Source organism: Gadus macrocephalus, chromosome 12 (genome assembly GCF_031168955.1).
Source record: "Gadus macrocephalus chromosome 12, ASM3116895v1".
NCBI lineage: Eukaryota > Metazoa > Chordata > Actinopteri > Gadiformes > Gadidae > Gadus > Gadus macrocephalus.
Genome location: NC_082393.1, coordinates 9,587,967 through 9,611,847, shown reverse-complemented (window position 1 = coordinate 9,611,847; position 23,881 = coordinate 9,587,967). Strand labels below are relative to the sequence as shown.

General features: G+C 47.7%; 1 protein-coding gene across 1 annotated transcript in view; it reads right to left on the bottom strand.

Annotated features, from left to right (window-relative positions):
• ror1 (receptor tyrosine kinase-like orphan receptor 1) overlaps positions 1–23,881 on the bottom strand; it is a 157,052-nt gene that overhangs the window by 24,544 nt on the left and 108,627 nt on the right. Inside the window, exons 2-4 of the mRNA XM_060067174.1 lie at positions 18,069–18,137; positions 14,373–14,657; positions 14,090–14,126 (exon numbers count right to left, since the gene is read on the bottom strand). Of these exons, the coding sequence (XP_059923157.1) occupies positions 14,090–14,126; positions 14,373–14,657; positions 18,069–18,137 (391 nt within the window). The remainder of the gene's footprint in view (positions 1–14,089; positions 14,127–14,372; positions 14,658–18,068; positions 18,138–23,881) is intronic.

Here is a 23,881-nt window from a genome sequence, read left to right as displayed (position 1 = left end):
AGCGTTTCAACAAGACACTAAAGCAGATGCTCAAGAAGGCCATGCAAGCCGACGGGAAGAACTGGGACCAACTACTACCCCACGTACTGTTCGCGGTACGGGAGGTCCCCCAGGCGTCCACCGGGTTCTCCCCCTTCGAGCTGCTGTACGGGCGGAGACCCCGCGGGATCCTGGACATCGCAAAGGAGGCCTGGGAGAGCCAGCCGTCCCCCCACCGCACCACCGTGGATCACGTGGAGCAGGTGCGTGACCGCATGGCCCGGGTGTGGCCCATCGTCCGGGGGCACCTCCAGCGAGCGCAGCAGGCCCAGGCGAGGGTCTATAACCGAGGAGCCCAGCTGAGGACCTTTCAGCCAGGGGACCTGGTCCTGGTCCTGGTCCCCACGGCGGAGTGCCGGTTCCTGGCCAAGTGGCAGGGACCCTACGAGGTGGTGGAACGCGTGGGGGAGGTGAACTACCGGGTCCGCCAGCCAGGGAGGCGGAAGCCGACACAGCTGTACCACATCAATATTCTGAAGCAGTGGAGGGGGGGGGGAGCAGACACCCGCCGACCCCGCTCCCCTGTCCCTGGCGGCCCGGCAGGAGATCCCGGAGGTCCCGATGGGGGAGGACCTCAGCCCGGCCCAGAGGCACGACCTGGACGAGATCATCCTACAGCATTGTGACGTGTTCTCCGACCTGCCGGGGAGGACTGCAGTCACACACCACGACATCCTGACGGCGCCAGGCATAAGGGTAAGGGTTCCGCCCTACAGGATCCCAGAGGCCCGGAGGGAGGCCATACGGGCCGAGGTGCGCCGAATGCTGCAGCTCGGGGTGATAGAGGAGTCACGCAGCGCCTGGTGCAGCCCGGTGGTCCTGGTGCCCAAGCCAGATGGTACCTTTAGGTTCTGCAACGACTTCAGGCGGCTGAACGAGGCGTCGGAGTTCGACCCCTACCCCATGCCCCGGGTCGACGAACTAATCGAACTAATCGAGCGCCTGGGCCCGGCGCGGTACCTGTCGACCCTGGACCTGACCAAGGGGTACTGGCAGGTGCCGTTGACCCGAGCGGCCCGGGAAAAGACGGCGTTCTCCACCCCGGGGGGACTTTACCAGTACACCGTCCTCCCTTTCGGGGTACACGGCGCCCCGGCCACCTTCCAGCGGATGATGGACCAGCTCCTGAGGCCCCACCAGGATTACGCGGCGGCCTATATTGATGACATCATCATTTACAGCCCCAGCTGGGATATCCACGTCCGCCAGCTAAGGGCCGTGCTGGGAGAGCTACGGAAGGCGGGCCTCACCGCTAACCCGGCCAAATGTCGCCTCGGGAGAGAGGAGACGACGTACCTGGGGTACCGGGTCGGGAGGGGGACAGTGCGGCCGCAGGAAGGCAAGGCAGCCGCCATACGGGCGGCTACCACGCCATACAGCCCAGCACCAAGAAGCAGGTAAAGGCGTTCTTGGGGCTGGTGGGCTACTATCAGCGCTTCATTCCCGGGTACGCCACGCTGGCCAGCCCCATGAACGACCTGACCCGTAAGGCCTTGCCAGACCGGGTCACCTGGTCGGAGGCGGCGGACCAGGCTTTCAAGACGCTCCGGGAGGCCCTGTGCTCTGAACCTGTACTAATCACCCCTGACTTTAATCTCCCCGTGATTGTGTACACAGACGCCTCGGAGGTGGGACTCGGGGGGGGTCTTGTCCCAGGTCCGGGCCGGAGAGGAGCACCCAATAACCTACGTCAGCCGGAAGCTCCTCCCCAATGAGCGCAACTACTCCACCGTGGAGAAGGAGGCCCTGGCCATCAAATGGTGCCTGGAGAAGTTGCGCTACTACCTCCTGGGGAGGGAGTTCACTTTGGTCACCGACCACGCCCCCCTGAAGTGGATGGCGGGGGCCAAGAATACGAACGCCCGGGTGACACGGTGGTTCCTGGCTCTCCAGGATTTCCGGTTCCGGGTGGACCACCGACCGGGCCGAGAGCATGCCAACGCCGACGCCCTGTCACGTCGGGATGCCTGCCTGGGAGGGTTCCCCAGAGACCAGGGGCTTGAGCATACGGGGGGGGAGTGTGGCATCCCTCCCCTGAAGCCTCGGCCTGAACGGTCCCGTGGGACCGTGAAGGACGGGGTATACCACCCCCACCCACCAGCCGGCGACGGAGAGCACCTGGACCTTCCCCCCAATCAGCGGGATGGGGGACACCTGGCGGCTGGGAGGAGGAAGGCCCGGAGCCACTATAAGAGAGGCTACAAACCAGAAGCACGGGAGAGGCAGAGACACGCATTGACTGCAGATGCTTGAGGCTCATGGAGACCCAAGCGCACCCTTGTCCTGTCTGTGATCATTGAAATAAACGCCGAAGTCGGCTTAAACTAACCGTTGCCACGTGTAGTATCTCTGAATCCCGGCACATTCTCCAAGCCGGTTACCACAATATACACACACATACATATATATACACATACACACACACACACATATATATACACCCACACACAAATATACACACAGACACACACACATATGTATACACACACATATACACACACACACACACACACACACACACACACACACACACACACACACACACACACACACACACACACACACACACACACACATATATTTGATGTATATATGTATATACGCACAAACATATATATATTTATATATAATAATTATTTTAATTAATTAAATAAATAATAAATTCAACCCACTTAGCTCAGGGGTGCCCAGGCAGCATATCAAACTGAATTGTAACCCTAACCCTACTGTAGCAGAACCTCCTACTCCTACCAACAAACTCCTCGTATCAGGGAGTTATTCCGCACTGATATGGTAAATTCTGAACTGAATCTGCAGAGATCCTCCTCAATCCCTGGGCTCTGTGAGCGTACAGCGGAATGAACCTTCAGGAAAGAATGGGACATACCTTTTAGATTAAAATAAGACTGCACCAGATGCCTTTCAGCACCTTGACAGTCCAGTCAGGCCGCAGAATTTTACAAAACATTAACAACTGTGTCAGCTGACCGTCCCCATCTTAGGCATTCCACCACACCCCAACAACTATACCATGTTCACAGAACTGCTGAAAAGGTCAGCCAGGCGACACATATCAAGAGGATGCCAGACTGAGTACATCCCCGGGCTGTCGGAAACATCCAGCGATCTACTGGAAGCCTACCACAGGGCATACCACGAGGACCCTTTCTCCTCCACCACCATGGAACACGGAGAGATCCTGTTGAACACAGTCAGGGATGATCGAAGGCAAGTCTGGAAGGAGCTGATAGAAAACACCAACATAACCAATAACAGCAGGAAGGCATGGGCCACAATCCACCTTCTCGGTGAAGATAATACCACACCGCCCACGCCCACAACAGTCACAGCAAACTCAGTTGCAGCACAGCTGGTGGCTAACGGTCGCTGCCAAAACCGGCGCAGACCCACAGGAGAATACCGCCGGCGGTACCAGACTGCCAACAACCAGCCAGTGCTCTCACCAAGCCCTTCGACCTAGAAGGACTCAAAGCTGCAATGAGCATGAAAAAAAAGGGCAAATTTACTGGTCGCACATGCGCAATAAGATGGAAAATTCGGTCGCACACTCTCAAATTTTGGTCGCGGTCTGGAGCCCTGTTTCATAGACCTCACTGCTGCCTACGACACTGTCCAGCACAGCACCATGATCAGGAAACTCTTTGACATGACTGGTGACCTTGACCTGTGCCAAGTCATCAAAAGCCTCCTCAACAACACGCGCTTCTTCGTTCAACTAAACGATAAGAAGAGCAAATGGAAAGCCCAAAAGAACGGCCTACCACAAGGCAGCGTAATGGCTCCCCTCCTCTTCAACATCTACACCAACGACCAACCCCTCCCCCCACAATGCTGCCGCTTCATCTATGCTGACGACCTCTGCATCACCACCCAACAGGAGAGCATCCAGGAGATCGAGCATGTCCTGGAAAGCGCCCTCCAAGAGATGACAACCTACTACAATAACAACCACCTGAAACCACCCAACCCATCAAAAACCCAACTATGCAGCTTCCATCTTAAAAATCGAGGTGCAGGTAAAGAAATGAGCATCTCATGGGATGGCAACAAACTCTCAAACCACTCCCACCCCGTGTACCTCAGAGTCACACTCGTCAGGACACTCTCTTTCAAAACCCACCTCCAGAACACCAAAGCCAAGGTCAACACACGCAACAACATCCTGCGCAAACTGGTAAACTCAAGGTGGGCCGCTGATCCGTCAACCATCCGTGCAACTGCCCTAGCCCTGTGCTTCTCCACAGCCGACTACGCGTGCTCAAGCAGGAGCCGCACTCATCACACCAAACTGGTTGACAGCCCTTAATGACACCTGCCGCATTATCACGGGATGCATAAAGACAACGCCAGTTCCATGCCTCTACGCCCTCGCAGCTGGCATTGCCCCCCCCCCACATCAGACGATCCATCATTGCCCAAAACGAGCGGAGAGCACAGGAGACCGATACCAGGCACCCCCTGCACGGACACACAGCACCTCCACCCCGACTGAAATCCAGAGCCAGCTTCCTGCATACAGTCCCACCTCTCCTGACAACAACCAAAGAAACAGCAAGGACCAACATCTGGAAAGATGAATGGAACCAGCTCTACGTACCTACGAGTCCATGACGGGATGGAGAGAGGAATCACCCCTACGGAATGCCTCGCCAGCGGGCACAACCATGGCTAACCTGGAAGACTCTCAACAGACTATGAGTGGAGCAGGGGAGGTGAAAATCACTTTTGAAAGCATGGAGCTACCAGCCAGAAGACACATGCAGCTGTGGAGCAGTACAAACAATGTCCCACCTACTGGAGTGTGATGACGCCTCCCAGTGCAGCCCCCAGGACCTGGCTGAACCGACCCCATCGGCTGTGACCTGCGCCAGACACTGGCAGAACGACATCTGAGATTGCAATGGAGTCAAAGAAGAAGCCGACCATCGACACATGTACTCAGAGAGGAATTTCCACTGAGATATATGTGGGTGTACAAGAAAAAAGAAAGACAGTCATTCTGGGTACACTGACAAGTGAATTTGAAATGTGATGAAATACCTGAGCATGTAGCTTGGTTGTGTGTGCATGTGCGTGTGTGCGATGTGACTCCTTGCGTGGGTTACAGACTATTACTGGAGCGCGTCTCTGATATCACAGATTATGGACTCAGACCCCCCCCCCCCCCCCCCCTCGCTCGCTCATTCATTCATTCACTCGCACAAGTGAAGTGTAATTGTGGATTTGAGTTGGTTTGTTCTGTCTGGCAATGGGATCGAGAGGAAAATCGAAAATGTTTAGAGGAATTACTCTTCTCCTTAATTCTGGAAACAGGATTTACGTAAATATTAAGCAGAAGATAACCGAGTTATAACGATAAAAGCAAAACCTTTTTGCTTGTCCAAGACGTTTGTGTGACATAACGGATACATATACCACATTTAGTAACCGTGTATCCACATTGTATTTAACTGCCTACAAGAACACTAAATAAGAATTACAGGAACAAGACAGTGTTGTGTTTCACTGGTGCGATACTGGCTCCCGAGGTTTGTGTCAGAGGGATTAACAGGAGCACAACACACGAGAGAGAGGTGCAGAAAACTGAATCCATGTCAGGATACGAGTCAACAAAAGCCTCTACTGATGCCTCCAAAATGTTCTGGTTATCCATTCTGTCCTGAGGTTTAATACCTGTGCACACACATACACTCCACCCAAAACGCTCCGTATGTGCCTGTGTTTTCATGGTAGCCATGTGTTTGTCGATGTATATATATGTGTAAGTGTGTACATTCACTGAGAGGTGAATGTACACACTTACAGTCAGAATTCTGGGAAACCTCTGCACCTCGTCTTTGTAGCCCTTAGGGAGAAACAATGGTTCACATTAAACACAGAAACACACTCTCAGCTATAATATCTTGCATTGACGGCGACAACACTAGGGAGACACAAGGGATTCTGGGTAAAAGGAAACCGAATCGAATTATTGTTTAAATCCAGTGTGCAGTGTTGAGGTCTGAGAGAAGGTGACATGTGAAAAGACAGACTAATGATATTACCAACTCGATATGATCGCATGTGAGTGTTAAAAGGTCAGTGTGTGCGTGTGCGTATGCCTGCCTGCCTGTGTGTGTGCTTGTGTGCCTGCGTGCACGTATGAGTGCTTGTGCGTGGCTCACTCAACAGGGCAGTATTTAGAATAAAAGTTTTGCAGGCTAGCAAATGATGAGGGGTGGGAGCCATGCAGGGTCTTTGGTTTCAAACAGGGCCAGCTCCCAGGGGCCCCGGGGCCTGGTCAAAGGGCCCATCCCTGGTGAGCCATATAAGGGCCCCGATCCCCAATCCACAAAGCTACACAAAACACCATGTTATGCAGTCAGTTGCGAGACGTTTTTGTTGGCGGGCTAACGTTGATTAGCATGCCTATCAATTACCAAGACTTCCTGTTTGCTTTGACCACAACTCAATCCTTAATGTAGCAGCATAGTAGCAGCAGCAGCTTTTACAGATGCTCAGAATATATGGAAAGATGTGTGTTTGGCAGATTAAACCATTTTCTTGTCATGTATGCCGTTTCGCAAAAGTGGCAATCAACAGTGTCGCACTGGCTCCATTTGCTCTTGAAAAATAAATTAAATGTCGGAACATATAACCTTTGAGGGGTTCCTATTTAAACATGGCTCTATTTGACCCTTGTGCAACAAGATTGCCCTTCTAAAAATACATTAATCCTCATTACTACAGAAGACGTCACTGGTTAATTTGTCCGCCCTCCCTTCGCACGTTTGAATTTGTACTGAGTGTCGCAGCGGCCATTAGGCCTACTTCAGCCCCAAAGAAGACGGAAGATGTTAGTGGCTAAACAGCAGCCCTCTCAAACAGCGAGCTTAAGATCATCAGCGGGGCTGGAGAGTCTCAGAGCGCCACCGGGCCGTTGTTGAAACTGGCACCGCGGACGATGCGAAGAAGTCAAACACAAACTCAGGTTAGTGTTAGCGAGCGGCGTGGCAAATGTGAATCTGTCCCCTTAAGGGTCTGACGATTCTTAGAATTAGTGCTGGATTGCCTCGTGCTAGCTCTTTGTGTGCATAATGACATTATGGTGGACCAAAACGGATTAGACACACGAGTTAAGAGAGAATTATTTGTGCAGGCTCCAACTTTCGAGGGAATGGAGCAAAAAAAATAAGTTGCCTCCATCGGTGCCGACGTGACATCGATAGCGATCTGGTTATCGGAGCGGCGCTATACATTAACCGAGTAACGGAAGGATATCTGACACCAGCGTTTCGCTGAAATCTAGTGGGACACACTGACTAAAATAGAGATCAAATTGGAGTTTCTAACAGCGGTGGAATGTATTGCATATGGAGTGAGGAGAACACGCAGATGAGCAGAGACCAACACACTCAGACAGAATCAGTATGGAGGGAATCTGTTCTGTGTTAAACTCATTCTTCACATCCTCAAGTATGGCGCAGACAGGGGCGAAGGGAGACTGAGAGGGGGAGAGAGTGAAGGAGAAAATAAAGTTACGATAATTCTATGATTTCTTTGGGGATGGGGAGTGGAGAGAAAAGCAGAATTCTTAAACAGAGCTGACTGTCTGGGTGTAGCGTTATTATTATATTCAAACAGAGAGAAAACTCTGATTTTAGAAACAGGGGCAAAGGCCCCGGGTTTCAGGGGCTACAGCGCTCCACACTGGGCAATTACTGGAGGAACAAAAGCCCCTCCCCTCCGCGTCTCTCTTTCTCTCCGGGAAGCCCGCTTTCACAGGATTAAACCGAGAAGACCGTGTATTCAGAAGACCATCCCGGCTCTCGCCTCGTGTTAGGAGTCCCACCTCATATTGATCCGGTGCGCTGCTCGGCTGCGCAACACGTGTCAGTATGCTCCGTTTGTATTGTTTTTGTGTCATCTAAAGTTTGTCTAACCCTTCGCGTCTGTTAAATTGTCTTCACATGAATCACAACATGAATGTCCTGGAAACAGTCCTACCGATTCTGTGGATTATCGCACTTTGTGGGCCTTATCCATCGATGCAACTTCAGGTAGTACACCGGAGTTGCAACAAAAATGGAAACGCTGGAAGTCTCCCGGACTTTTCGTTACAACTGAGAGACCCTGTTGGAGTTAGGTTCAAAGTGGGCCCCGCAGACAACAGCCAGCCTTGATCGCACTATCCTGGTAAAAGTGCCGGCGGAGCTGATTAAGACTGAAAGAAGAAGAAAGAAACGCGGAAGAAGAGGTGGCATCCGAAATTGACTAAAGAGGAGATTTAATCGGCCACCCCTTCCATCTATCATCTTGAGCAATCTGCGCACATTGACCAACAAAATGGATGCGCTACGGACATACACCAGGTACTGCAACAAATACCGCGAGGCATCCTTGCTTTGCGGCACTGAAATTTGGCTTCAACCATCATTGCTTGACACTCTCTTTGAAATATCCGGATTCACACTTGTTCGAGCAGACAGGGAGGCAAACTCAGGAAAAACCAAAGGTGGTTAACGATCTATGGTGCCGAGCTTACAGTCAAATGTAAAATCTAACGTAGAGATTCTCGACATGATGTTAAGACCCTTTTACTTGCCAAGGGAATTTGGATGTATTCTGCTGTTTGTTGTATACTCGCCGCCCAGCGGTAAAGTGGCACAAGCAGCACACACTATTTCTGACTGTGTGCATGACATTCAACTCCAGTACACAGAGGCGCCGGCAATCGTGCTTGGAGACCTAAACCAATGCAATCTTGAGACTGTTTTACCTGACAAATGTTTTGTTTATATAAAAGAGGCATATGTGTCTAAGTGTGAGCCACCCATAATAAACTTGGATCATAACGTTGTGCACATGATTACAGTTTACAAAACAAAACTCAAAAGAAATAAACTAGTAAAAAGGTTATCAGGAAATGATCAAATGGAAGTAGGGAACAGCTGAAAGCCTGCTTTGATTTGACAGACTAGGAAATCTTTCATGATGATTCACTTGATGAGATGACTGTTGTTATAAATTATCACATCAACTTTTGTGTTCAACTAGTTGTCCCTAATAAGGAGGTTAAAATCGACCCTAACAATAAATCATATGTGACAAAGGACATTAAGTACATAATAAACACAAGGAAAGCTGCCTTTAGAAATAAGGACATTACAGCACTTAAAGAAACAGAAAAGGAACTCTAAACCAGATTGAAGGATGCAAAACTAACACACAGGCGGCATTTAGAGAATCCCTTTAAAGCAAACATTCCCAAGAGAGTGTGGGGTATTATGAAATCCATGACTAGTATGTCCAGTCCGGCCAAACCCATCTCTACTGATAATGAGATTTCCTTTGCCAATTTTTTAATTTGATTTAAAACATTCTTTTCCAGATTTGAGACAAATAATTACTTAAACAATGGCACAGAAATCCTCAGAACCATTACATCGTTAGTATAGACAGAATTATCATCAATAGGATGTAAGGATAACTTTTCAATAAACAAACCCAAAGAAAGCAGTGAGCCAGATTAATGCAGTACTTTTCTTGTGAAGGATTTTGCCTCTCAACTGACCCACTATGAAAGAGCAAGTTGATCCATACCAATTTGCTTGCAAGAAGGGCTGTGGAAAAGAATATGCTGTCATCACACTGGTCCATCTCATAGCAAAACACCTGGATAAACCTAAGACCTATGCCTAAGACCTACATTTCGCCTTGAATATCTCCAGCGAGGGGAAGATCAAAAATTAATCACCCAACGTGCAACTTTGTTGAACCCTCCGCAGCGGTCTTGAGCGTTTAAGCGACCTGTTATTCATCGACCTGGTCGCTGATTACACATTGCTTGTGTGGATTTAGAAAAGATGCTGGCACGGACAAACCTGTACACTTTCAATGCCATGAAGCAATGTCACACATACAGTCTGATCCATTTAACCCGGGCGCATAACCGTCCCTACGATAACAAAACAGTCAAACTCTGTTTCTATGGCTACGTGTGCATTGTGCAGTGTGCAGTGTATGTGTGTGTGTCTGGATGGCTCTGGGTTACAGGTGGTTTCTGACACGGGTGTCTGATCTGAGATTAAGGACTAAAGGTACGGCCACACTGAACGCGTTACGCGCGTAAGATTACGCGCATGAAGCTGCTTTCACACCACTGCGCGGCCTCCATTCATTTCAATGAGGGAAGGGCGGCAGAGGGGAGGCAATTACAAAAGCGGCTGTAGACCAGGAAGTGGTTGCCGCCCATGTGAATGTGCACAGATTTCCGCTCAGCTTTCCCTGTGTTGAAACTTTCGGCGGCAGCAGCAGCAGCAGCCGCTTTTGAAAACGCCTGGCCCTTCACACCGCCGCGCTGAACCATCCGGCAGCGAGGCGGTTATAAAGGCGGTTGCCGCGCGGTGGTGTGCAAGCACCAGGGTCGGCTCGGGCTCGGGCTCTGGCAGAGATTCTAAACTCTAGTGCATGACATCTGGGTGAGTTTCACCACCTCCTCATCGTTTCAGCACACACTGAAACGATGACTTGGTCGTCCTTCTGTGCGTCCTCGGCTTTGTCTCTCTGCCAGTGACATCGGGTCAAGCTCAACGCTGATTGGCTATCACGGCTAAGTGTCACTCGTAGAAGTGTAAAAAGTTAAATTTTTTGACCTTTTTTGGCCGCGTAGGTGTGTTGGGCTCGTTATTTAGGTGCGTAAAACGCGTCAAGCTGCTTTGACACCACCGCGCGGCAACTCGCCGCCTCCATTCATTTCAATGAGGGAAGGGCGGCAGGGGGAGGCGGTTACAAAAGTGGCTGTAGACCAGGAAGCGGTTTCCGCCCACGTGAACGCGCACAGATTTTGCCCTACCGCTAAGCTTTCCCCGTGTTGAAACTTTCGGCGGCAGCCGCCCTGCGGTTATAAGGGCGGTTGCAGCGTGGTGGTGTGCAAGCACCTTAAAGCGCCTAATGCGCTGTTTTAGCATGTGTAACGCATCTACGCGCCTAAACCAATGGTTCCCTATGCAAAAATGCCGATTTTCTCTAACGCGTGTAACGCGTTCAGTGTGGCCGTACCTTAAGAGCCCCGGTCACTCCCTCGCATACTTAAGGACTGAATGTCTCTCACCCCCCCCCACCCCCGAAGGAAACAGGGGTTGGTGGCGGGAGGGGGGAAGGAAAAAAGAGAGCATCACACACAGGCCAACGTGTTAATGGTATTACACTCTCCCTCCAGTAACCCCCTCCCACCGCTGCTCACCCTAGCATCCCCACTACCCCCCGACTGAATACTGTTTTCCTTTCATTGCCCCCCCCTCCCTCACTTCCTGCTCCCTGAATTTGAAGTAAGTGCGGCATTGGAGCTGGGGGGCTGACCAGACATTTTTTACCCCCTCAGACCTCTGTTTGTTCTGGCTCTGTCCAAACATCTCAGAGTCGGAGGAGGGCAGAGGAAGGGGGGAGAGGGGGGTGGAAATACTATGTGAAATATTAACTGACAGATTTGTCCCCACACCGACCAACTATTGAAATGGAAAAAAGATTTATAATATATAATAACAGGGGGGAAATCTGAAAACAGCAACATTAGCGTTTGTTCTCGCAACCAACCTTGATCCTTTCGAAAACTAGAAAAAAAAAGCACTCTTGGGTTGTAACTAGCCCTCATCTGTCTCCCCCCAGCCTTTCTGGTTTGGCCGTACACGCCCGCTCCGTCCGGGGTCACTTGTGTGTGTGTGTGTGTGTGTGTGTGTGTATGTGTTTTCTGCTCTTGGGGAAGCCACAGTGTTCAAAGGCAGAGCTCAACTCCTCAGCTGTGGTCTAAAGGCCTGCCTGTGGCTACTCTGAAGAACCCTGCGTCTTGTCTGAAGAAATTCATAGAAACAACAATTGCCGGGACTACTGTCAACAACCCTCACCTCCTCGGGAGAGGGAGAGAGAGAGAGAGAGAGAGAGAGAGAGAAAGTGACGGGTGGGGAGAGGAGTGTAAGCAAAAGCCCTGTGTGTGTGTGTGTGTGTGTCATCATTAGCCAACCTTGTCTCCCTGACAACTTCCAACTTGCGTTGCGGCATAACGCGATTGCCGGTGACACTCATGATTGCCGGCGCTGACACCCACGTCAGGGCCATTCCAGTGAAAGCCCACTATGTGTTTGGGCCTGGGACAGGCCCGTTACCAGCTCAGGTGCTCACTAGCCCAGCCCCTAAGTTACAGAATCCCCTAGGTATTGGCCTCAACCGAAACGCATAGGGGGAAAGCACATTTGATTCTTTTATTTTTTTTTCAGGTCAAATTGGGGAAGAAAATGGTTCACATGCAGAGGCATAGCGTTGGAACATGAACCGTTAAAAAAGATAATAGTGAATCTACGGTGATTCTATTGTGAGCCAAATGTTTGATCACTAAGTGGGCAGAGAATTTCAGATGTGCGTTTAACATTACGGGAATACTCAATAAAGTAATCTTTGACAGAAATACTTTGAAGTGAAAACCCGCAACTTCTCCAGATGTTTTGAATCTGGTTTAATCATTGCGCAATCATTGCGCACTGTAAATATTTTCAGGTTAGGCTCATAACCGCCTATGAAACATTTAAATTTCCATTCGATGACGCGCAGATACATTTCTGTTAACCGCAAAGATCAGTAACATTATTTTTCCCATCCGTCTCAACCTTTAATAAATGTATTTTCCCAATATTTACTATGATAGTAGCCTCTTATTATAGTATTTTTGCCATTTATTATATTTAACATAATTGTGTTTCGCCCAAAGTGTGGTAGTTTATCATAGTTTCTCAACGAATGAACGATAATGATTGCCATTATTAATGGTCCGATGTCTGCTTTGTGGATAAGAACGAAACAAGATGTGCCCAACGGTAATACAGGAAGACAGGTTAAGAGTGGGATGTAGGAAGCAGATGTTTGACTATAAAACCAATACGTACGGCAAAACGGGCTGAGAGCGAGTGCGCACGTACAGTGCACGTGGACCCAGCATGATCGTGTGCACGTGCATCTATGTTAAATCCAAATGTGGCCACAGGGAAAAGTGTGATTCGGTGTGCATCTGCGTGTGCATGTGTGCGTGCGCTAGTGCATAGAGTACGTGTCTGATGTCCACACTCTGCCAGTATTTGGGTTTAACCTTCCCTGAGCACTGCATGAAGCATTGCAATGGGCCCTACAATGTCATGGGAACACCGCCTCCCTTACTATTCATCTCTCATGAACAACACACTCAGACTTCCATATACCTCTAATCCAATCACACCGGGTCGAGAAAATCAAACAAAGACGAAAATATATATTTTCTTCGTAAGGACTTAATTATTTGATCCCATGTGCCATTTGGATAATAAAAATAGGTGTTGATCTTGTTATTGTTTGATGGGAATAACAATACACCAACCCACTAACCCTTGACATTCATGTTCGCATGTTCGATGACCTCTTTTCGGCACCGCATCAGTACCTCTCCAAACTCCATCCGCTCTGTTTGTTTTACTCTACACCTCGTTGTTTGTATTCCCTGACATTTAGTTACTCAATTACATTTATTGAAGGGGTGGCACTTGTTTAAGTTTCCCACTGTTGTGACTGTTGCTGTTCCCAAGTTGAGTAAACAGTGCTTAAGCGTTACCACATTAATCTCACCCATTTTCCCCTCTCCCGGGCAAGTGTAAGCTCACTCTGGAGTCAAACACAAACATGTTGACTCAAACATATTTGCTGGCCAATGTTACCGCTCAGGTTTGCTCAGTGGCTAAGACCAAGCAGAGTCAGGCATTGGTCATAATTTATAGTTACTACGTTTACTGATTTAACTGACTTGGGCACAGAGAGGCACCCTTGGCCAATGGTGCGGCACGAATACCCATATTCCCCAGATTAGTATATTCTGGTCACTTAATGTCGTAAAGAAGGTCCCTGTTTAATCCAAGTGCCTCTCTGTCCTGGTTTGGGTTGTTCCGGATCAGGGCTGCGGTGTTGAGGAGGGTTAGAGTGTGTCGGTTATATACAGAACAGCTTGAGGGGAACAGAAAGAAGACCAGACACTCACGCTGAAGGCCTTCCTGGCAGAAGTGTGGGCAGAGGATCTGAAAATGAACACATGTGGTATATTAATATAATTTATATTGAGTATTCTTTATTCTTTTTTCACAGCCAGTACAATATTTATCCCCTATCTAGCAACAGACTTAACTGACGCTTTAAAAAATTACTTCCTGGAGGAAGCATTTTAGTCTTGGAGACTAAAACAAGTCTTCCCCTGCCATAAATGTTTATGAAATAATCTTCTAGATCTTTGCATCCCACGACCAGTTCACGAGAAACTCTCTTACCGAACTTGACGAAGAGCACACCAGTGGTGGACACCGAGCCCTGGCTGTTGGTGGCCACACACTGAAAGTAGCCTGTGTCGGTGGTATCCAGGTTACGGATGCGCAGGCGTGAGCCGTACGTGGTGGGCCGGTAGGAGATTCGCCGCGGCTCTTGCACCACCGGCGCGTCGTTCTTCAGCCAGCGCACGGCCGGCAGCGGGTCGCCCGACACGCGGCAGAACAGCTCAGCCGTGTGGCCCGGCGACGTGGTGATGTTGTTCATGGGCGCATCCAGCTGGATGTACTCTGGGGGGAGAGAGAGAGAGAGAGAGAGAGAGAGAGAGAGAGAGAGAGAGAGAGAGAGAGAGAGGTCAACTTAATTTATGTAGCACATTTCATGCACAAGGCAGACTCAATGTGCTTCACATAAAAACACGTCAGACAATAAAATAAAAGATTTCAAAAGGGAAAATATGCATGATGACATTTAACAACTGGATTTAAAATAATCAATAAAAGATGTTAAAACAGGATTCAAAAGAACGCATGAAAGACATTTGAATAAATAATAAGTGCATTATGGTTTAGAAGAAAGGGAGAGGGAGAGGGAGAGAGAAATAAATTGGGAGACAGAGAGGGAGGAATTTATTAATTTATTTAACCATCGATATGTTCTTAATCCATGATGTCAACCCAAGCGAGTTAGAAGGTGGGATCGGCTTCCTATGCAATTGTGAAAACAATCAAATGCATGAATCAGATACATGTAACAAATGTGAGCCAGCCTGAATATCCTTGTATAATGGTTTCAAGGTTCTGTGCTTGGCTGGTCTCTCACCTGCAGTTAGCATGCCATGTTGGGTTATGTGTACTGTGTGTCCCACATGTGTGTCCGCGAGACGCACAGACCTGCATATACATCATCACATTTACACACACACACACACACACACACACACACACACACACACACACACACACACACACACACACACGCACAAACTGTTTTACAGAGGTGGGTGACTAACAAGTGTGGACAATATGACACGACTCCTCCCCGCTTCCTCCAAAAAAAGTAATCCCATAATTACTCCGCACCTGTCTACCGAATACAGTTTATCTTCTAGCCGCCCTTGTAGACGCGTTTGTTTTGTACTTCAGGCATTCTTTCACAGCTCAAGGTCAGTTGATAAGCTCAAACAAGTTCCTTTTGGCCAAAGCTCCAGAAATAAAAGACAAATCATTCCCTAGCAAAGGCACGCACACACCCACACACATGCAAACGTTTCTCACCAAGCCTTTGTTCACCACCATATCCACAAACCTCTCACATCCCTCTGTTAATGTACCCTACGTCACCAGCCCTCCCTTGCTCGCCATCCATAACAACAGCCTCCTCGATCTTCCCTTTGACATTCCATGGGGGTGTTTGAGGGGGCCGGGGCGTCTAAAGGAAGGAAAAATGTTTGTTCCACCTGACCTACTCCTCCAAGACTCCCAGTCATCACCTTCTATAAAAACACTGAGCCCCTCCACAAGAATATATACAAGCCTACCGAAATAGTACTAGATAGAGGGAGTGAGAGAGAGGGAGACATGTGAAAACCTACTGAAATAGAACTGGACAGAGAGAGTGAGAGAGAGTGAGAGGAAATAGAACTGGACAGAGAGAGTGAGAGAGAGTGAGAGAATGTAACATAGTGAGAGCACAATAATAAATTTACAACAGGTAGAGTTAAACGGTAAATAACGGGCCAGTCTACGGGCTGCTTTTGATACAATGTATAGTTGGATGGAGCACAGATTTGTTAACATTTAACGTAAACATTGCTCTCAGTCAACTATTATAATTCATTGGGCACAGAAATAAGAAGAGAGAGTTTCCGAGAGGCTCTGAGAGTGGCAAACAAAGCAATAACTGAATTATTCAAACCTCAAAGCAGAACCGATTTTGGGGGGGCGACGGAAGAAAACAACATAGGATAAAACTGAGGAGAGAGGAGCCTGACAGGAAAGAGATGAGAAGAACATAGAGTAGAGGAGAAGATGCCAATAGAGGAGAGAGGATTGAGGGCAGTGTGGAGCGGTGAGGTGAACAACTTGGAGACAAGGTAGGCCGGTGTCCCCCCCAAACATGGACAACAAAGACATTCTGTTTGCCTAATTGTCTCGTGTGGAGTGGAGGCATCTGGCACATCAGGGCCGCAGTGAAACTCCACCCCTCCGCCGCGCGCCAACGCTCTTATTGTGGTGGACAACTCAATGGTTCCCTGTCATCACCTGGCTTATTCTGTCAGTGATTGCATAGTCACTGTCACCATGCTCACAGGGCTGAGCTAAACTAATTGTGGCACGCACGCACACACACAGCACACAGCACACACAGCACACAGCACACAGCACACAGCACACACACACACACACACACACACACACACACACACACACACACACACACACACACACACACGCACACACAAATGTATGATAGGGAACTCACGCTTTCTCAGACAGAGAGCGTGAGCAGCACCAAGTTACTGGTGATTCACATTAGTGAGGATGTCTCCTGGACAACCAACACCACATCACTGGCCAAGAAGTCCCAGGCCCCATCGAGAGCACCCTGACCAGCTGCATCACTGTGTGTATGGGAGCTGCACTGCATCCAACCTTAAGACCCTGCAGCGCACAGTGAATGCTGCTGGTCGGATCATCGGCGTCCCACCCTCCCTCCTGGACATCTATGGAACCCGCCTCACCCGCAAAGCAACCAGTATTATGGGTGACCCCAGCCCCCCCTGCCACCTGGGAGACGGTACCGCAGCGTCCGTGCCGGCTCCACCATACTCTGAAACAGTTTTTTCTATTTCTATTTGTCTTGTACATTTGTTGGAATTGACAATAAAACTGAATTTGAACTAAAAAAAATAAAAACAAAATACATAGTGTGTTTTAATGAAGTAGAGAGTAGAGATCCAAGATCCCTTCATTAAACCCTTTTGACGCAGTGTTCTCTTCATACAACATCAAATACACATGCAGCAGGATTTAGATCTCGAAACCTGATGTTGGACACAGCTAACTAAACATACTTTTAGACATTGTGATTGGCTTTATTGTAGCCATGCCAGCTATGGTTAAAGGAGAGAGAGAGAGAGATGGAGAGAGAAGCATTATTTATCATTCGCTGATGTCGCTCCAATAAAAATGAGTTCCTTTCCCTGTGATCGCTTCCTTATGCTGATTTGTTCTGATAATCAACGTCGAGCTACCTGAATACTATCTCATGCTGGGCCAATTAAGGCTGTCCCTGCCTCAAGACACAAACAAATTGCATTATCACCAGTCATCCATCAGATAACAAACGCTAGCCTCAATCCTGTACCTAAAATCCCATGCACAAACTTTCTGCTGTTTTGAAGATAAGAAGATTATTTTGCAATTGTTTGCGAATTGTGAGGCCAACCATTGAGAACACGCAAGCCAAATAACATCAACATCATCATCACCTCCATTAGTAACTCCCAAGCCCTCTAGAATCTGTTTTACTCTCTTAGAATGTGTATATTAATTTCACTATGGGCACTAGGTTTCTGTTTTCAACTGTGTGTTTATTGTTTAGTCTTGCCTTTTTCATTCCGCTGAAATCGATCTACGATCTTTCATCATCATCAGCGTGTGTGTTTGTGTGTGTGTGTTCATGTAAGCTTTCCTTACCTTTATTATCACTGGTTCTCTTCCATGAACTGGTAGCATCCACGCTGGGGTCTTGGGGAAAGTCCGACCCTGAGAAAAAGGGCAGAGGGAGCGGTCAGTCAGCCAACATTGCCATGACAACTACATACAGAGGTGGGGTGGTACCATGGACATATTATAGAATGGACACCGGAAACCAAAATGGCGCCCATTCATTCCTATGTAAACTGCTCAATGGCGCAGGGCAACATCAAGGAGAGATATGCTTCCGCATCAGGGGAGCCTAGCCACGCCCTAGTTCATGACGTACCGGAAGCAGAAATATTCTTGTTTTTTAGCATTGTTAGCATTGTAGCATCATAAGCGAGAGGTCTGAGCAATCGCAGTCGCATTGTTTACCGACCATGGAAGCATAAGTTAACTTCATAAATATGAAAGATTGCTCCATATAACATATAATACCAACAACATAGTAAAAGTATGTTGGCCTAGAAAACAATACAGTTCAATGTTATTTCTTATGAAACAGATTCCATCCAACTATTTACGAAAAATGCTATCAGAAATTTCTATAAAAATAAATGGTTACATATTCAATTCAATTCAAAGTGTTTATTGTCATATGCATAAATGAGACGTTCTCAGTTGTGCAATGAAATTCTTCCTTTGTTTCCACAGACTGAATGCCAAGATTTTTTTTACAAGATAGATAGAACAAATAATACATTTAAGTTAAAATAAATAAATAAATAAAACGGAATGGTGCAAATCCAAGAAAGCCAAAGTGCGTGAGCAAAATGTAAACAGCTGCGGCAGTCCTGAGGTAGAATACTCCTTAACAACAGACTCCTATCTGTTGTTAAGGAGTCTGAGGGCAGTGGGGAAGAAAGAGTTCTTGAGTCTTGAAGTTTTGGACTTCATACTTCTATACCTCCGTCCTGAGGGTAGAAGTGTAAACAGTCCATGCTGGGGGTGGGTGGGGTCCTTGAGTATGGTGGCAGCTCTCCTGTGGACTCTGCAGTGGTAGATGCTCTGCAGAGAGGGCAGTGGGGTTCTGATGATCCTCTCTGCAGTCTTTACCACTCTCTGCAGTCGTCTGCGGTCCAAAGCGGAAGTGCTGCCGTACCAGACGGTGATACAGCTGGTCAAGATGCTCTCAACAATGCAGCTGTAGAAGTTTCTGAGGATCTCAGGCGACATGCCAAACTTCCTCAGCCTCCTCAGGAAGTACAGCCGCTGTTGGGATTTCTTAACCAGCTGTGTGGTGTTGAGTGTCCAAGTGAGGTCGTCGCTGATGTGGACGCCGAGGTACTTGAAGCTGCTCACCCTCTCTACTTCAAGCTCCCCGATGAACAGTGGCCGATGAGGACTCCTTTTCTTCCTCAAGTCCACTATCATCTCTTTGGTCTTGTCCTTGTTGAGGGTGAGGTTATTGTCCTCACACCATGACACCAGACTGGCCACCTCCCTCCTGTAGGCCGCTTCGTCCCCGCCCGTGATGCGTCCTATCACTGCGGTGTCGTCCGCAAACTTCAGGATGGTGTTGTCTATGTGGGAGGCGACACAGTCATGAGTGAACAGGGTGTAGAGGATTGGGCTGAGCACGCAGCCCTGTGGCGTGCCAATGTTTGTGATGATGCTGGCTGAAGTCCTATTTCCAATCCTGACAGATTGGGGCCTGCCAGTCAGAAAGTCCTGGAGCCAGTCACAGATGGTGGGGTGCAGACCTAATGTAGACAGTTTGTCTGTGAGTTTGTGGGGGATGACTGTATTGAAGGCGGAGCTGTAATCCACAAAGAGCGTCCTGATGTAGGAGTCTTTATTTTCCAGATGGGAGAGGGAATAGTGGAGAACAGCAGCGACAGCATTAGAGGTGGACCTGTTGGGCCGGTAGGCATATTGCAGGGGGTCCAGGGTGTCTGGTATTCTGCTCTGAATGTGGGTCAGCACCCCTCTCTCAAAGCACTTCATAATGATTGGAGTGAGTGCTATTGGTCTGTAGTCATTCAGGCAGCTTGGTGGGCTCTTCTTTGGAACAGGGATGATGGTTGTGGTCTTGAAACAGGAGGGAACTGTGCAAAGGCTGATGGAAAGGTTGAAGATGGATGTGAGAACATCAGCCAGCTCGTTGGCGCATGCTCTGAGAGCTCGCCCAGGGATGTTATTAGACATATATCGATCAGCAACGAGGTTGGAGGAGCCTACCCACATAAATATTTGTAATAGGCCTACACCAACATTGTTAACTGTCATACATAGCTAAACAAGTGAATGAAAAATGTAATACTAACACAACTGAAATGTTTATTAGGCTATTAACAATATTATAACAATTATACCGTAATGCACCCGTTTTTTGTCTTTGGATCTTTTGAATAAATGGATCAATAAATGGTGAATCGCAATGATCGCAAGCAGAGGAATGTGAGAGTCATTGAGCAGCAGCTGAACCAGTCTAAAAATCCCTTTATCACTAAAACACTTTTAGTGATAAAAAGTCACCACAGTGCCTGAAAACCATCAACGTCATTCATGTTAAGTAAAAGGAAAAACCTTGGACATGAGAAGTTAACGGAGCCGTGCACTAGGGCCCCTCTCGAATGCCGGGCCGGACAACATTTGTTTCACTACGACTCCTTTCAGCTGCCCACCCCTCCTTCTTCAGCAAAAAATAATAACATAAAACCGCTAATAAAACACTTGAAGTGGCGTTTTGAAAAGAGAAAACTTATTTTTTTTTAGTACATGACATAAAGATAATTATGAGCCTTTGATTGATATCCATTCATTTTTTGCGGAGACACATTCCTGGTCCCCAGTGAACGGAGATATCTACTTCTGGGCCCCTTGAATCGAGGGACCCGTCCACAGCCCGCTTAAACAGCTGCAATACCAGGCTTGGCCACTGAGCAGTAGCACTGGTGGATTGCGGAAGTATGTACTGTTCCTGGGGGCTTGGGTGGTACAGAGGGGGGAGGGGGGGAGGGGGGGAGGGGGGGAGGGGGGGAGGGGGGGAGGGAGGGTGACTTTACTGGAAATTCATTACTAGTGTGGGGTAAACGAGATTCACAAGTATGCTTGTCCTCACTTTGTTTGTATGCAAGTGCACATGTTAAGGGTTAACATTGTAGCCTGGACTTAAATAGACCCCACTTCTATACTTGAGACGGACTGAAAATCCAACCAAAGCCACAGCAGTTAAACTCTTACAATGAGCAAGACAAACTGCAGCCTCTCAGGCCTGGGTGCACTTGAAGAGGACATTAAAGAAGCTGTCAAGGGTGTGCAGGGCAGTATAGATGGAAGGCTGTTGAATGTACTGTATTACAGCGAGCTCCACACGGCGCCATGTGGCCATAATGAAACAGTATTAGAAGCTGACGACAGCCCAGCCCTCTGCTTTTCATTAGAGCGGCAGGAGACACGTGCTCCTGCCCGGGGCCATACACAGATTACTAATGAATGAGACGTCGCAGAAGAGATGAAGTCTGACTACCATGTGGATGTGAAATCTAAAATAAACACAGTATACTATACTTTTTTTGGCACACACACACACACACACACACACACACACACACACACACACACACACACACACACACACACACACACACACACACACACACACACACACACACACACACACACACACACACACACACACTGTGGTCGCTGATCAGGATGAATCAGCGACTGTCAGCAAAGTGCTGACAGATATCGAAGGACACTGTGAGCAAACACACACATGCATATATACGCACCCACACACAGGCCTAACCATACACACAAGCACACTGACAAACAGATAGATACAGGCCTAACCCATTTCGGAAGAAAGATCTGAAGACCTTGATTTTAACTTTTTGGTCCAATGATAATGACGAAAGCTGGATTTGATGGATGAAAAGCATTTACTTAAGCAGAAGAAAAGCAAGACATGCCTCATTACAAGACAACGTTTGACTCCACACTAGGGCTGGGCAATAGTCCAATACTGTTGTTATTAGTACTTGTATTGTATCATCATGAATTGAAAATGAAAAAGACTCATTCTGATACAAAAAAACAATAAAAAAAAACTATGAGAAGATATGGCCTTGCAAATTATACATATGGCGTATTAAACTTTAAAATCCTAAATGCAAACACCCTTCCAGGCAGGGAAGGCAGCTTGAGGATCAACAGGCCTGCTTGACACCAGGGGTCGTGCTAATTGGGTAATGATTTGTCATTGGTTGGGTACTGTGGCAAGAGGGCAATGACTGTGTTGTGTGGTCGCGTGTCACAAAATTAACAAGCACCCAGCACCTGTTAGCAAGGCACTCTTGAGGGTAGCCCGCTGGCTCGCAACACAAGCCTTCGTCTTTATGAGCAGCATTCAGAAATGCTACCCGCAAATGGCAAGCTTTGTTAGACTACCACTGCCCTACCACTGGACCATTTTATCAACATAACAGCCTTATTCAGCCTATCGATTTCAGTAGTTGAACTGCCCCTAACGCAAGAAAAGTATTTTTAAAGGACTTTCCGTTCAGCCCACAGTCATTTTGGTAGCAAGCTTTTTAACGCGGGCAACGTCAACTTTACCTTGTCATAAAATATGCCAAGTTGACAGTGGCGTAAGCAGGTCATTAAGGGCCCTGTTCAATAATTGTTATGGGCCCTACACCCAACAATATGTAAAATTGCTGGAAACAGATTTTAGGTTTCAATAATAGGTGAAGAAACGCTGAGTTTATGCAAAAATGTGGGTCTCTCCGCCCCCAAAACAAGTCATCTTACTCCAAACCTGGAAAGTTGGCAGCACTGCTGTTCTCATTTTTCATATAACATCTTAAAAGGCATTCTCTGAGTATTACCAGTTCTAGAAACTTCCCCAGGGATGTGAAACCACTGGCAGTTGGTTCCGGGTCGCTCACCGCTTGACAACAGTATTAGTGTTCTTCAATGAGCCAGGTCCCGGGGAGATTCGAGTTTTCCTATGCATTGTAGAAGTTCAGGGGCTTTGAATGGTTTGGTTTACAAGGAGAGGAGGGCGGCGTGTCACACACCGCTAGCTTGGCTAACACACCGCTAGCCAAGTGTAACCAGCTTGGCTAACGTCCCCGTTTTCTAAACAGGGGACGTTGAGATGGGGAAAAATAAGTTGATAGAAGAATAAAAGAGAGCCAAGTAAGGTATACAATGACCGAGGCTAGATTAGAACATGGGGTAATGTCAAAGAAAGCAAAGTAACAGAGAAAAGGTTCAAATTTCTACTCAGTTCTTTGGGTTTGATTCCGAAACTGGAAACAGGAACATCAGGATACCACGACTATCTATTCAAGATCACGATCTTACGTAGTACAGTTAAAGATATTAATGAATTGTTAACCAATTTTATTTTTAACTCTTGATAGTCTCTCTCCCTCTTGATTCTCATACTTGGCACCTTTAATTGACCAAAGGAGTACTATCTGGGTGAACGTGGTTCATTTGAGATTAGGTTTCTCATGAGAGTGCACAAAGAGAGTGAGTCTCATTAATGTGTTCATAAGGGGACGACAATTGAGAACGATCGCGGCGCATTGTGTCGTTTTTTAATCATGGGTAATTAAGTAATGACGTGTTTCTTTGCAGAACATTATCCAACCATCCTAGTTACAAATGCATACAAATATTGCGTGCATATATCATCCAGTGTATAGATCATACATATGTACTGCAGTAGATACTATATTGAAATGTGAGTAGCAACAGTGAATCAAGATTCACGTCCATGTATCACAGCGGCTCCATGTGAGAATCGGTAGGTCGTCACTAAACACATAGTGCATGTCTCAAGGAGGTCA